Below are 15,425 nucleotides of genomic sequence, written 5' to 3'. Positions count from 1 at the left end.
TGGAAGACAGAAATACATGCAAGTGATGGAAAACCAAACATGCTTTTACCCTAGGAATACGCTGCACTCCTCCTGGTTTGCAAAGGAATCTTTTAAAAAGATAACACCCTGCAGATTCCAGCACAACAGTTCACCTCAGAAAGGAGAAGCTCCCACCAAAATCAAGAGACTGAGATAGTCAATATTTCCAAAAAAACGGGGGAAGGGGAGCAGAAGAGGAACATTAAAATAACGTGACTAGGTGCACAAAAAAAACCCCCAAGGACACAGGAGGAAAACCATGTTACAAGCAAAATCCTAAGCTATCGTACTTACTGCTCTACAGAAGAAAAACAGGATTTGTGGCCGATGACCTGTACAGACACATGTGCCAGAGTTTGCTTCATCTTTTAGTTACCTGCACATAAGGCTTTGTTTGCAGACACTGACTGGCAAGCACTCACAAGCCTCCCGAGAGGGTTTAAACACCAACTGCTCTCAGCTGCCTGCTCCCTCTGCCGGGACCGCGCTGCGGAGCCCGCGCTGTACCCGTCATGGATTTCACAGTTTATGTCACAGGCAAAACATTGCCGATTTCATTTGTGTGTGCTGTAAGCCAAGACATCTGCAGCACCCCATGACACAAAAGAATTAACACAGTTAATCAGGACACAGCCCAGAGTCTTCATCTGAAGTCAGACACGAGAACAGTTCATTAGTCTTTCTGTATGCAGAGAGAGACCCTGTGAAGACGCTATTAACCTTGTTTTCAGGGAAACCCCTCTGGATCTTCAGATACCATGTTCCATAGCTTCTAATTTAAAGCTACACAATTACGCTAATCATGTGTTAATTAAAACCAGAATTTAGCTCACCTTCAGCGTTTCAGATTACTAAATATATACAGCTTTGTACCACTTGCTACACTGCGCTGAACAGGCTGGCATCCCTAGATGGGCTTCTCTCACGAGCAAGTCCAACAATGGTCCCCGAATCTGTGACTAACGGTACCTTCTCCTGGGGCAGGGACTGTCACCAAGAAGAGCGAGCCCAAAATCTTTGCTTTTGGGATTGCCACTCTTCACTGCATTTCACTTACCCGTGAGATTTATTAGTGTACATGAGAACGTACGAAATTAAAAAACACTTGTTTCTTTTCTTTAAGATCAAGTGTAGACTTGGTTTAACATCAGACCCTGAGCAAGAAACTCTCACTCCCCTTTGTGAAATGAGAATATTTCTTCTTCCTCAGTAAGAGGCAAGCTCTCTGCAGAGCAGTCGTTTCTCAGTACATTTATTCAACACACAGTGTAATAGTGTCTTGATACCTGAAAACTTTAGTTACTGCTGCAGTGCAAATATACCAGACTCCATTATATGACATTTTCAAGAATAATTATCCCTTGTATGCAATATTTTACATCATAAACACGCAAAAATAATTCTGCATACAATTGCAGTTTTTCTGAATTCTTTCAAATGAAGAATTATTTACACTATTTTTGGTGAATTTCCTTCTATTCTCAAAATGACATGACTGCCTTCATGAAAAGCTCAGCTGCAGCTTTGCAAATTTACTTTCAATTCTTCCAGTATCTTCCACAGAAGTAATTGCTAACTTGCTAGTGAAAGCATACTAGCTATTCATACAGATAAAAGTCTGTGAGAACAGAGGACCGTGTTTTTCCAAGGAAAGATTCTACATGCGAATTATTGGTATAAATTATCATTTGACTTCTGTATCTAGAAAGGAAATGAGACATTCTGGAAAGTCAAAGGCCTTGGTAAATACTGAGCTCTTTAAATGAAGGCACCTGTGCTAGAAATAAAACAAAGATTGAGTTAATCTTTCATAAACCATCACAACACAGGCTTTCAAATAGCTATCTTTATTTCACCTTTGTGACTGAGTCAAGATCAATAAAAGGTACACTTCAAGAGAGACAGGAGTTTCTGATGCACAGCTGCAAAGCAATACAGGAGTCTCCCAGTGTACACTGACAGTAGCATCAGACAACGCTACAAGTCCCCGTTTCCTCGTCACCTCCTGGGCCGCTCCTAGTCAGTGCTTCTCCAAACTACGCAGAGTTTTCTTGACTAACTTACGTAAACTGAACACAAACAGAAGAACAAAGTATTGAGCACTTTTTTTTATTATTATTATTATTTTATTCCATGCATGCTGTGCAAACATGGCATGGCAGTTAAGACCACCAGGCAGTTAAGAATCTTCTCACAGTGCAGCCACTCCTAGGGCTGGTTTAGATGCACACAGCTGATGAAGTACATGAGGGCTCAGGTACACGGTTAAGTTACCATGCAACAACTTAGCTCTTGTAACTTAATCAATGGCGTGCTTTTAGTCTGCAGAGATAAAAGAACAGGGTAACTCTGTTGGCCTGCAATGGAGCAAAGTTAAGCTAAAATCAGATTATCTCACATTTCCCACAGTCTGAAAGCACACGGACTGTCGGTTTTCATGGATGAGCTAACATGCAGCATCCAAACACATTAGTCTTTCACCAGATAAGCAAACCAGCTCATGCAACATCAGTTTAGCCTGCAGATGCTACGCAGCTGTGTGGCTGTCAAAGAGTAGCTATGGTAGTTGAGTCCAATGTTCTCCCATTTTGTTCTAAATTAATTTAACCACATGGTCAACTAGCCCAGTTTGAAGCCCAAACACCAGGATGGGAGGAACTTCTCTTCTACATGGATGCAAACGTTTCTGAGGCATCTTACCCACAAATAAGAGTTGGGACCCAAATACTTTGCAGTGAAAAAAAAATTTGTCTGAAGTTTACAGAGGTACTCCAAAAATATACAAATTGGAGCGCCCTGGTTTGGAAGAAGCACGCACCTAGAAACAGCAGCAACTTTGAAACTCAGAGAGGGGAAGCCAGTTAAAGGCTCTAAGAATACAGCACGCTTTGGTTTCCCCTTACATATAGAAAGCTGTCAAGTAGCACGGATCAGAGTTCAGCTCCACACAGAACGAAGAAAGACAGGGAGCATAGATACAGCAGGAAAAAAGGTGGTTTAATTTTGTGATTTTCATTTTGTGAACTGCAAATATGCTTATATTTCATTGGGCTTTTAAGAGTAGCATGAGTAATGAACAGAACAGATTAAAACCAGACAAGCTATAGAACACCCTCTGCTATGGCAGTGACTATGCAAATCGTTCTGTACGGGCAAATATTTGCCGAATCAGAACTTCCACACGTAGTTTTCTGCATTACACAGGAAGCAGCAATTCCTCAATTCATATGGGCAACGGATTTCGAGAGAGATATATATGTATTTTTTACATAGAGGTGACAAGTACAATCTGAGTGTCAGTATATGGCTATCCACTTCAGATCTTTTTAGGCATTTAAACCTGTATGTTTCTTTCCTCAGTTAAGAAATTTAATTCCCCAGGCACTGTAAGACTGCATCTTGCGCTTTTAATGTAAAAGACTGTCACAAGAGAGCAGCAGTGACCTCGACAGTGTTGCTATGAGACAGGAGCGAGTAAATAGAAGGAAGCTATATTAGCCTCATCTCTCTCGAGGATACAGAGAGAAAGCGATTGCCAAAGAGGAGAATAAAATACCCATGCATGGGTATATCTGGACTCTAATACAGCTCATCCCTGTCCCGAGATAAGCATCCTATCCTTAAGCACATCTTTAATTCTAAGAACATGCAAAAACTCCACTGGGAATAGATATAACAACATGCTTAAAGCAATGCCCTGAACACAGACCCTGAACTACGGCCTTCCAGCAGTTTATTTGATAAGGTGCGCAGGGTGGACCCAGGGAAGGCGTACACTACAGCAGGAATAAAGCTCACACTCCATTTGTTCCAACCGTATCACAGGTTTCATCTCGTCTGCTTATAGGGAACTCAGTCTCTTGTTTTGGTTTTTCCTAGGTAACTTTGTTTCACTGTGCGGAGCATCCAAACCACCTACTCTGTGCTACTGTATAAAAAAAGCATTCTGAATGTTTCCACTTGTGAAACATTGATATACTTGTATAATCCAGCAGCAGATGGCACATCAGTGTCATTACGATCCTGACTCCAACGGGGAAATTCAGAGGCCAAGTCACACCTGCTCAGTTGCACCAAAGGGAGAATTAATACAGACAAGGTCTGGCAACTTCCAGTATGTTTTCCAGCTGGAGATGCCAGAAACTGCCAGTTTTATCTCAAAGGTTTCATGGTCTCATGCAACTGCATGATGGGTCCTCCACGATCTCTTGGCAGAGAGGAAGCCTCCACAGTGATCTGAGAGATATTTCAGGGCTCACTTTACTTCTAAATACAGGACATAGGTCCTTCTGAACGCCTTCACTAGACCTTACCCATCCTTTTTGCTATATCTCACCAAATGGTGCATCAAACGTGACTAGGGATTCACTTCGTTCTCCTGATACATGGAAGCAGACAAAAAATACTAGAGGTCCCAAGATACAATCCAGGAATCTTAATGTACAACTATATAACCAACCCCCCAACAACTCCTTTGTCTGCTCCTACAACTTGAAATAAAGCCTTTCACATCAACAGTGGATCACAAGACAACAGCTCCAAATGTAGTCGTTTTCTTTCCCCCTCTCAAGCAGCAGAGTACAGGTCAAGTCCCCGGGGAAGTGGGGAAGAAGGGCCAGGTATGACTTTTCCTAACAGGTACTGGAATACCATCTGCTGAGCAGGTGGTTTAATAGTGCCAGTATGACCTCTCAAGAAGTCCTCTTCTGTTTAAGTGGTATTCCCAGTTTACCCCTTTTTAGAAAAAAACCCACAACTATCATCTTTTCCAGATTGTAGGAAGAAGGCATGCAATAGTGCTGCTAGACCTAAAGCTGGGAAGGTGAGCATGTTCACCTGGTGATTTTAAAAGAGACCAAGTATCCAGGATGTCAAACCTATTCAAACTTGTTCACTACAGAAACAGTATTGTACCAATACAAATAGCAAGTTTGTGGCAGAACACCTCCTGGCCTGGACAGGAAGAGCAAGGCTGGAACAGGACTCTGATCTTTAGACCTACCTTAATAATGGCCTCCAAAGGAAAAGCTGTTTTATTATGTCACAAATAGAAACGCTGTAGTAGAGACAACCCTCAAAAAATCAATGACCTTTCACGTACCCCACCCATCTCCAAAAAGGACCGTAAAGTTATCCCTTCTGAAGCAAGAAATTTGCTTTTATCTCAGATAATCCACTTCAAGTCTACCCAAGAATATTCTGTAAATACAGAAAGAAACAAAACCCTCAAAATAAAACAAAAACAAAGGGAAGAAAGGCCACTTACCCTACATCTGAGGTTAGATTATAATGGCTCACATCTCATTAAGAGTACTCATCTTAAACTTTGGGTTACTAGCTAAACCAACTTACTTAAATTTAGTGAAATCCTCTCTGGTAGTGCTTCACTCTCCTTTTTGGCTTTTCTTTCCCATGGTATAGCTGACCTTTGCTATGCCCTCTGCACCGCCAACAGGTATCTCTTATACCTATGTTCCTAGAAAAGAAAGCATCTACTCCTCAGCCAAGAGAGTCTGCCGGTACACGTTACCTCCTCGTGCCCACACCACTCCTCTCTCACTAGGAAGGGTAAGGATCTATACCACGGGGAGAGAGACCTAGCGAAAACTGAAGGCCACGTTACTGCCAAAACCTCACATCCAGAAATTCTACACAGGAACCTTCTCAGAAGTGCATGTATTAGCAGTTCCACATCTATCCACCTGCAAGTGCAAATCAACTACGAAGCAATTGCCAAGCTCTGCACTCAGACAATAGGCAAGGGGGGGAGGGGGGGGGGGGGAAAGCCACCTCCAGCCTAAAGCTGACTACCGAAAGTGGAATTTAATTAAATCTAGTATTTTAGCTATGAAAGGCTTAGGTAAGTCCATTAACTCACCAAAGCTGTACTTAGTAAGTGATTTTTCATCAACTTGATACATGGAGCTGTTACCAATCTTTGCTGGTGACAACAGACAGCCGTAGAGCAGTACTCCCTGCCTGAAGCACCTGAGATAGTTTATGCAGAGCAGCTGTACCGGTATCTAGACAGCCTCTGCAGTCAGACAATGGCCTGTCCCTTCAGGGAACACTGCTATCCACCAAGCAACCACTAAAAGGCAGTGACTTTCAGTCACTGCTAATTTCAGGTTGTATTTGAACGGATCGGTGAAAGGCTTTATTTTTCAATCATTTCCTAAGCCATCCATTTCACTTTTAGTGTGCAAGAATCTCGAAGCAGGAGCCAATACAGCTTATAGCAATTTATGTTTGAGGTGCAAAACACAAGAAGGGTGATTGGTAGCCTGTCAAACAGTTAATCCTGCGCATGCCATCAGTAAAAAAATGCATAGCCCTGGTGCAAAGTAGGTCACTAAAATATGATCCACTGGTAGAGGACAGGCAGTTCATCCAGTTAGGAACTAAAGTGCTGTAGGTGAACTAACATTAGGGCTTTATTAAGTCATTCAGCAACCAAGTGTTATTGTCCTACACAGCCTGCTTAAAGTACAGTAAAGCATTTTTAAAGGATTTTAAAAATCAAACTAGTTTGACATACGACAGTACACACCTACACATACTGGCTGCATTAACAGGTGGATTCTGAATTGTAAATAATCCTGCAATTCATTTTTCACACACAAGCAAATAAAAACAGTCAAAATATCACTCAGACTCATATAGCATCCACCAAGCAAGCTTTTATGAGAGATTTAAAGTAAAGATAATTTCAGTTACCTACAATTATAAACAAGACAAGGACATAGACAGGAATAGTCCTTTGATTGACTGTTCCTGACAGGTAGCTTCTGGGATCAAAACGTTGAGCTCTGTAGTCTCCCCACACCAGCTAAAAAGAAGTTATCTGGTTAATCTTAGAATTTGGGGGTGTGGTTTTTTTTCCTCTTTTCAAAATTATTTAAAACTCAGGAGCACATCTAGAGAGATATTTTGACTTATTTGCACACGCAACTGGAGCGGGCTCCAGCCACTAATAGTTACAGCACCCAGACAAGATTATATAAATTTTAAGAAGGACTTGAAGCAAAAACAAAAAGGTAGATCTGGTAGAGTCTATCAGAGGCAAAAATATTTTAATATAACATGAGGAGTTGGCAGAGTCAGACAGTCAAATTCAAAACCTTCCTTAGCAGGTCTGGCAGAAGCAGAAGGGAAGGGCTTTGCAGTTTGTAACGAAGAACTATTACATACATCACAGTCTCATCACCTACCCATTCTCCTGTTCTCCCAGGGCACCTACCTTACTGTATGTCACTACCGACAAGTTGTTCGAGTGACTGCTGGGGGAGAGATTTACAGAGTTTTGTGACAGTCCATTCTGATCTTGTTCGATTTGGTCGGGAGCAGGCCCCCATGTGTTTTTGCTGATTGTGCCTAGCTCGGAACCCCCAGGGTCTTTTAGGTTGTTTTCATCTGGTTGCCTGTTCTTCTGTGGAGAGGCGAATGGGTTAAAGTTTCCTTCTACCTTGCGATGCGGTTGCGTGTTGAACTCTGTTTCAAAGGATGACAGCTGCTGTGTTACACCTAGAAGTCCTCCAACTTCCACGCTGAGGATCACCCAGATGACATCTGTGGGAAAAGACAGACACTCAGGTTGTCACTAGATGGAGTTTATGAAGTGGGAAGGAGAAAAACAGAACATGAATTCCATCCTTCACAATAGAATGAAAAAAAGACTGATCGTTTAAAGTACATTTTTACGAAGCATCAGAAGTACCGATTAAACACTAATTTAGTGTCCAATCTTTCAAGAAAACCAGGCAACGTTTACTCCCACTGAACTTACATGAAGCAGCTAAGAACATAAAAAACGCAAATTGAGATGGCAACTTGAAGTTCCATACCTTCAGGTTACCAATAGGATGCACTGAAAAAAGAAAACCTTAAGTGACTTTATCCAAGGCTATGCAGCAAGACTGAAATGAGAGCCAGGAAATATCACTGCCAATCTCCTGCTCTGACGGTACAGAAAAGGCAATGTTTTTTGTTTAGCTTTGAAAGGCTTGACTATTAAAATAAAACAACAAAAGGGTGACTTAGAAGGTAACTATGTTTATGACAACTCACTGCAAGATATCTCTATTCCAGTTCCAAAACACTCACAGTGGGTGGATAAGACACCCAGTCTTGGTAGACTATTACCCAAATTCACAAACTACTGGTTAGTATAAGGAACGTATTTACAGTTCTTACCTAATGCATGTCTGCCTCTTGTACATAGATAAGATTGTTATTTTACTTACCATTTCATTTACACTTCATGCAAACATTATGGCCTATTTACATAAACACATTTCTTGGTATGTATCCAAATTCAGCCTTACTGCCTTTTTTTTCCCTTTTCTCTCCACTTCTCCATTAAACGTGCTCCACTTTTGTTTTGCTGCACGGAGAGGGAGAATTAAAGAAGAACAGCAGCAATACCTTATCTCATCTCAGCAGATCTAATAACAGCACCTCATGTCACATGTAATCGTTTCCAGGTTTTCTGCAGTCAAGCGTTAACCTACGAGAGGCTCTTTCGTGCTGCCACTGCTGGCCTGCGGGAGCAGACAGCAGGTACTTTTGCTGTGTGCCATTAACTCAGCCAGCAATCCCCCCAGCCCCTCCCCAGGTTTATCAGGGCCGGGCTCATTACTTTGCATTTTACGACCCAATTAAAGGCAGCGGGATTTTTTTCCCTTCCACAAATGCAACTCGCTGAAGGTCCCCAGCACCCTGCCGGGGCCGTAAGGGCCCCGTAAATACCCACTAAGCGCCACAACAGCCCGTGCCCCCCGCGCCCGTCCGCCCCCATCCCCGGCCCCGCCGCGGAGCGGCACTGCGGCGCCCCCTGCTGCCCGCCCGCGGCACAACGCCTGGCCCGCTCGCCCCGGTGGCCCCCCCAAGACCACCGGGCAACAGCCGCGGCCACTCGCCAGGCTCTCACGCTGCTGCGGGGCCTGACCTCTGGGGGCCGGCTAGCATTAACGCCCTTAATTATACAGCGGGGGAAGGGTAGCTTTGAGCCAGAACTCGATAGCCAAAGGGATTTTCATTTGTTGGTTGTTTCCTTTCAAAATGTGCAACTTCAGGAAGTTTAGGAAGATTTTAAACTGTCAGCAGCTGGGAAACACTCAGCTTTACACACACACGGGGCTGTGGCAGGGAATGTAAGCTGAGGAGGCCTTCCAACCTGCGCGGAGGAACTAATGCCCTTTCTCCAGGGACAAGTTACATCCCCTTTTGACACCGAGGAGTCGCACGTTTCCCAACCATCCCGCGCAGACCCCCCTACTTCTGAGCAAAGAGTTATTTTTGACTTCAAGTGCTAACATCTCTCACTCAAGCCCATGTAACTTGGGATAATCCCAACTGCCAAAACAGATACAAAGATGTTCTCAGTATAAACTAAAGCTGGCTAAAAATGACTGAAAGACTCAAAATGAATGAAGATGTTGGTGGCTCAGGCTGAGGCACCAGGCAAAATATCAAAAAGTGTTTTTTTTAAAATACAGAAATATGGTTCACAGCGGATGCATTAAATTACTGTATTAAAACCCAGGCCTGAACTTCTCAGATGAGGTTTTCACCACTTCCATAGATTTTTACGTATGTAGATTTTATGGAGTTCACTGCGAAAGAATCCCAGCAAGGACCAACTGGAAAGAATCTCCTAAAGAAATGCAAGTCCCTTTGTTTTTCAGAGCTTTGTGTAATCCATAATTTGTTCCAGTGTTTAGAAAACATACCTGCGCTGACCAAGACAACATAGTAGTTCATTTAATGTTTTCTCTATTCTGTTTTCTAGATTTAGTCTCGGAGCTGGCAGACCTGTACTGTCACCATTTGGTTATCGGGAGAACATCTGCAAGGGGCCAGGAGCATCCTTTTCGTCTGCAGCAGGAGTATGAGGAAGAAAAGCCTGAAGAACCGCAAAAAGGGATCACTCACCTCCGTAATAGAGTCCTGTGGCAGTGCACATTCGCCACTGTCCCTGATACATTCCTGCTGTGCTGGGGCTGCACATCTGAACACTGACGTCTGCAATCTCCTGGGGCTCCAGGGACCTGACCATCACCATGTTTACGTGGCCAAACTGGTCTCCCCCGACATACTTCAGACAAACCCCTGGGGGCCACGCCTCTGTCCCTGGGATTAAACAGAAGAAAGAATTACTGACAGTGCACCAGGAAAAGCTCTGTGTCTGTTTGTGTAAGACTGGATGAAACATGCTTATTAAAACAGTTGTGCAATTGTTGGACAGTCAAAGGAATACCAAGATATACATAACACAGCCAGCGATGGATGCTGAAGAAGAATAGTTTTCACACAACGCTTAACTGGTCCATTTAGAGACCAGCAGGACAATTCATATTTCTGTTTGAATAATCCCTAGGTCTTCTTTACACCGGAAAATTCTCAAAATCACAGTGTAACAGCCACAAAAAAAAAAGAAAATCAACATAACCGACACACATATATATTTTATCAATGCTAGACACAAAGATGAGGTCAGCCCTAGGTGGGTTCCCCCCCTCCTCATTTCTTCCTGCCTCCCTACATGCAGCTCCTGAGTCTTGAGACATCAAAATACACGTTATTAATACAAAGCGCCCAGAACATTTTCTTTCAGGGATTCATTCTTTTTTAAGCCTGTTAGCAGTCTCAGGAGGAATTCACAGTTTGAACTATAATTGAAGAGCTAGTACTATTTTGTAGATGGATTTATTTCCCTTCTTTCACCAACCCTTCCCTCAGCCTTGTGCACAGGTGGAAAGGTTTGAGAACATATGATTTATTTGAGGAGATCAATGTTTAGACTGCAGATACTGGGACTGACAGCATGACCTGGCAATCTGTAGAGGTAGAGAAAACAGTGCATGCAAGCACAGCCATCTCCACCAAAGATAACAAATACTGGGGCAGACAAAAAGAAAAGTGCTTCTGAGACTAGTGAAAAATCAGTTTAGCAGCATTTTTTTTTGCTTCTTCCCCAGTAATGTGACATGACTAAGCCAATGACTTTGAGAATACCTAATGCTTCGTTGAGGTTGATGGAAACAGCAAAGGAAAGCCTGAACGAAGAGGCTTGGAACCACTCCATGTCTAGTTTAAGACGAGAAAGTGGATGCTGATCTGACCTTAGGTTACCCCAAAAAGCATCCTTTGCAAAAGCTCGCCTCCTAATTTAATTCCTGTGGATACTTCAGTGAAGACATGGCAAAGACTGGTTTTCTAGTCAAGTCCTTATTTGTGAAATTCACAATCTGGCAGGGATAGCATGACGTGAACAAGTAAAGTGAGACATTCAGAGTGGGGGATATATCACTACAGTTGGAAACAGTGCTGAGATAAGGAGGTCTCTGAAAGAGGAGCTGAGTGACTAGGTGACCTCAGACCATGGCGTGTGGGAGTTGAGTATGAAGTCTCATCTGAAAAGGTTGGCAGCCCAGCAACATGGTTTAGTTTAAATAATTTATGTGATTTTTATCGGTTTTAATGGCTTTAGGCTTGCAAGGTGCCTAGAACGCTGCAACTGATAAGCCCCATAAAATGAAATTATGATTATGTCATTCTATTTTGGTACACTCATCTCTCAGGAGATGATAAATTGTAGTAACTGTCCCGCAGAGCCAGCAGCAGCTGGGGGTAGAGTGGGAAGAGGAAGCAAGTCTGTTAAATCCTGCTGCTCTTTCAGCAATGGTTCTACTATACAAACTGGTCTTTTGGCAGACAAGCCAAGCACCGTCCTGGAAGGTATCAGAACAGGGTATTAGTTTTTAATAACGTATATGAAAACCTAACTGAACCTAGCTTACTGCCTGCTTGCTTAAAACTGACAATCTCTCAGAGCTCTGCTTGTCATACTCGTCAGACACTAAACGCTTCAGTGACACATGCCTCAGGTATTTCGTGTTCTAGAACTGAAGTCATTTAATCAAGGGTTCCTGTAGAGCTGTTAAAAACCTTGGCTTTGCTTCAGTTATCTACCTAACAAGCAGATATTATCTGGAAACACTACAGTCCTTTGATATTGTACCTTAATTAAACCATAAAATGGTTTTAAAATGCCATGGTCTTCCCTAAACTGCACAGTCATAACACAGTATGTGAAGTTGCATTTAACTAAAACATGCCTCAACAGCATGGTTTTAACAAGATCTAGCCTCCAGCACCACTGTTAAGAGTACAGATGTACGTTTTGAGAAATCAGGCTTGAACCCACACAGAAGCCAAAACAAATGTTGGCTTTGCCAGGAACTCGTAAGTCGAGACTAACTTCCTTTCCTCGTTTTAGAAGGCCCATGGATTTCAGAAGGTCAAACATTCCAAGAATAATGAATTAGTGCTTGAACTAGGATGTTGAATTAAGGCTGTATTTGCATGCAGGAAAGGGTACATCAGAGGAATAAGAGAGGAAGGAGTCTGAAAGGAGAAAGGAGGAGGTGTGGTCATAACACACACAAATTAAGATACCAACAGTGGAGAAACAAGACCTGTCAAACTTACTACATTTGTAAGACCTGTATGTGAGACTGTTATAAAAAACCTGCCAATTTTTCATGTTATTGGAGTTTAAGCAAGCTATACATGTCACCTTGCCACTGTGCTAAATCAAAAAAATTGAGGCAGAAAAAGCAAACTGAAATAATTAAGATCTTTCTCTAGAACACAGTCTTTATAAATTAGTGTTCTTACACCCCGCCCCTTCTCACCTCTCATATCCTGGTGAAACACTCCTAGATTTTTTTAGTACAATTTTACTCTCTATTATAATTTGATATTCAGTACAAATCCGTACAGCACTCGAGTACTGCAGTTATTTACAAGCAGAAATACTAACACATCTGAACTTTACTCGTGATGATTCATGATATTATACCTTGTTGTTCTATCATTCTTCTTCACAAAAGTGCAAGCAGGTCAATTACATTCAGACACACAGCTTAAACATTCATGCAACATCCTGTCATTGCAACACCCGAAGACAAGGTATTCCACTCTGCATCCACGGATCTCATTTTTCTCTCTGACTACATCCCAACAAGACCAAGCACCGAGAATGTATTTTGCCTAGTCTCACTTCCTGGATCCCAGTCACTGTTTTGACTTATTTCATGCTGGAATGTGGTCTCTCCAGCCTTGCATCCTCTCGGAGCATGAAAAAGCAATTCTGTCAAAAGCATATTAAATAGGGTACCTGCCGCATTACCCTTAAATCTCTACCTCTTCTCAGAGTTACATCATCGCATCACCGCCTTCACAGAGACCACAATTCCGTGGAAAGCCAAATGACCAAACAACAAGGATGGTCAGAGAAATGGCGTGATGAAGGGTAGTGGTAATATGCAGGCTGGTCACCAGCTAAAAAGCTTGGAGATTAAAAGCAATCTCTTCATTGACTTAAAAACATACTCCATTTGTTTGCATCAAGTGATCAGAACCATGACTAGCTAAGGAGTCTTCATCAATTTTCACATCTAGATACTTAAAAAAGCAAAAATAACCCCCCAAGTTGTACTTCAGTTTCTTTTATCTAGACATTTCCTAAAGTTTTTGTTGGTGTGGTGGCACGAGGAATAAGACTGGTGAATTGAGCCGCACATCTCGCCACTAAATGTTTGTGCCAACGTAAGAATGGGAATACGCACAGGTTGGCAGGCTAGCTCCTTCAGTTGACAGGGTGGCTCTATTCCAAGTTAAGTGCACTTGAACCTCCTGCCAGCATCTCTTCTACTAGATCTGCCATCCTCTCACATAATACACGCTACATGGGTTTTGCTACAGTCTAAAAGCCTTACCTGTGTTTTGTATCCTCCATGTTTTTGTAAACTGGGTATCAGGAGGGATGGACTCTCCTTCACCTATGGTGACATCTTCAACAAAGGACATGGAGGGTACATTGATATTTGGACTCTCAAAATCATAGTAGGCTCCAATAGCGGCTTGTAGATTCCTAGAAAGCAAAAAAGCAGGTTATAGCCTAAAGTACAGGTGGGTCAGGTCTTTTTCACAGGTTTACATATGTCATCCTAAACAGTTAAGCGAAAATATTAGCCAGACTGTATTAGTTCTGCTGCATGTTTGGTTTTTTTAAAGCTTTTATCTCTACCACACACGGACTCGCCAAGATAACAGAGCTCAAAATATAGCATTTTACTTGCCAGGGACAATATTTTAGACTACTTTTCTACTCTGGATCATTTTCACTGGAAATCTTCGAGCTTACGAGTCTTTGAGAGCTCTACCCTATTAGCTTTTTATAAAATTTGCCAAAAAGTTCAAGAGACACCGAGGGAAGCGCCACACAGCAGCATGCAAACAACAGGGCAATTTCTTTCTATCAGCCTAATTTCCTGAGCTAATTTCAGAAAGAGTGAACCTCTCCATTTTTTTTTATTCTAGCACAAAAGGTCCAAAAGGAACATAAGATGAACAAAACACAAAGAACGTTCTTATGATAACTCTGAGGGCCAAAGGGCATCAGTAGCTATGGATAATAACTCAAGTCTGGCTGCTTTTGGAACATATGGTCATGTATGAGCCACACATACTCTAAGACTATTTATTAATCACTAAAGTGCCTGCTCAGCTCCGGATAGTCACAGCTCAAAGGAACTTACAAACCATCTGAGTCAGAAGTTCTTACTGAATACAGACAAATGACAGTGGAAGTCTGTGATATATTAAGGACTTTCAGAAAGCCACAAATGCTGTTGATTCCCGAGTTGTGGTGTAGTTGAAACTCATGTGATAATTAATTTGAAAAGAGGAACAGTCAAACAGGAAGAGGATTCATAAGTCTTAGCTGCCGTTCCACGATATACTATTAAGTTATTACGTAAGTGTTTGGCAAGTCATGTAATTCCTCTGTTTACACATCTGTGAGGTTGTGGCCCTAATTTACACATTGTGAGCAGGTGCCGTGAGAATGGAGATGAGTAAAATCTCACCAAATGCAATGGGCATAACAACTGCTTTTTATTCACGATTACAAAAGTCTGTGTTGCTTTTTTGAGCAGGCTAGAAAAGAACACCAACAAAAACCTTCAAGAACTGGGAATCACCACCTAAAACAAATGCAGAAGGCTAGTCAGAAGCAGCACTACCAAGTACAGCGATACACTGAGGGTTTGTATTGTGTGATGGAGTGTCATGTGTCTAAAGCAAAGCCAGAAAGCCAAGGTGAAAGCAAGAGAAACATTTGCAGTATGACCCTGAGAAAAAGCAAACACAGGGCTTTTTTGGACTGCTTGCCAGCTGGAAAGAGGCTCAAAACAGTGAGCAGAGAAACTGCCTCCTGTTCAATTCCTACAGTGTTCATGGGGGAAAAAAAAAATAAAAAAATCAGACATTCTGGATAAAATCAGAACTGCATGGGAGAAGCATCACCGCTTTCTCCTCACAGAAAACACAGGGGA

The 15,425-nt window shown here is 42.3% G+C and overlaps 1 protein-coding gene across 8 annotated transcripts in view; it reads right to left on the bottom strand.

Moving 5' to 3' along the window:
* Positions 1–15,425, bottom strand: part of ILRUN (inflammation and lipid regulator with UBA-like and NBR1-like domains) — a 30,715-nt gene that overhangs the window by 1,869 nt on the left and 13,421 nt on the right. For 2 of the 8 annotated variants that reach the window (XM_080367546.1, XM_080367553.1), the window contains exons 2-6: positions 13,806–13,960; positions 9,955–10,152; positions 7,262–7,590; positions 6,743–6,850; positions 2,111–2,343 (exon numbers count right to left, since the gene is read on the bottom strand). In XM_080367546.1, coding sequence (XP_080223672.1) covers positions 2,287–2,343; positions 6,743–6,850; positions 7,262–7,590; positions 9,955–10,152; positions 13,806–13,960 — 847 coding nt within the window. In that variant the 3' untranslated portion in view covers positions 2,111–2,286. The other 6 variants (XM_080367549.1, XM_080367547.1, XM_080367548.1 and 3 more) reach the window with 6 other exon arrangements.

This window comes from Falco punctatus (assembly GCF_963210335.1).
Source record: "Falco punctatus genome assembly, chromosome: 17".
Taxonomy (NCBI): Eukaryota; Metazoa; Chordata; class Aves; order Falconiformes; family Falconidae; genus Falco; species Falco punctatus.
Note: the sequence above shows the minus strand (reverse complement) of the source record. Positions and strands in the feature narration are given on the sequence as shown.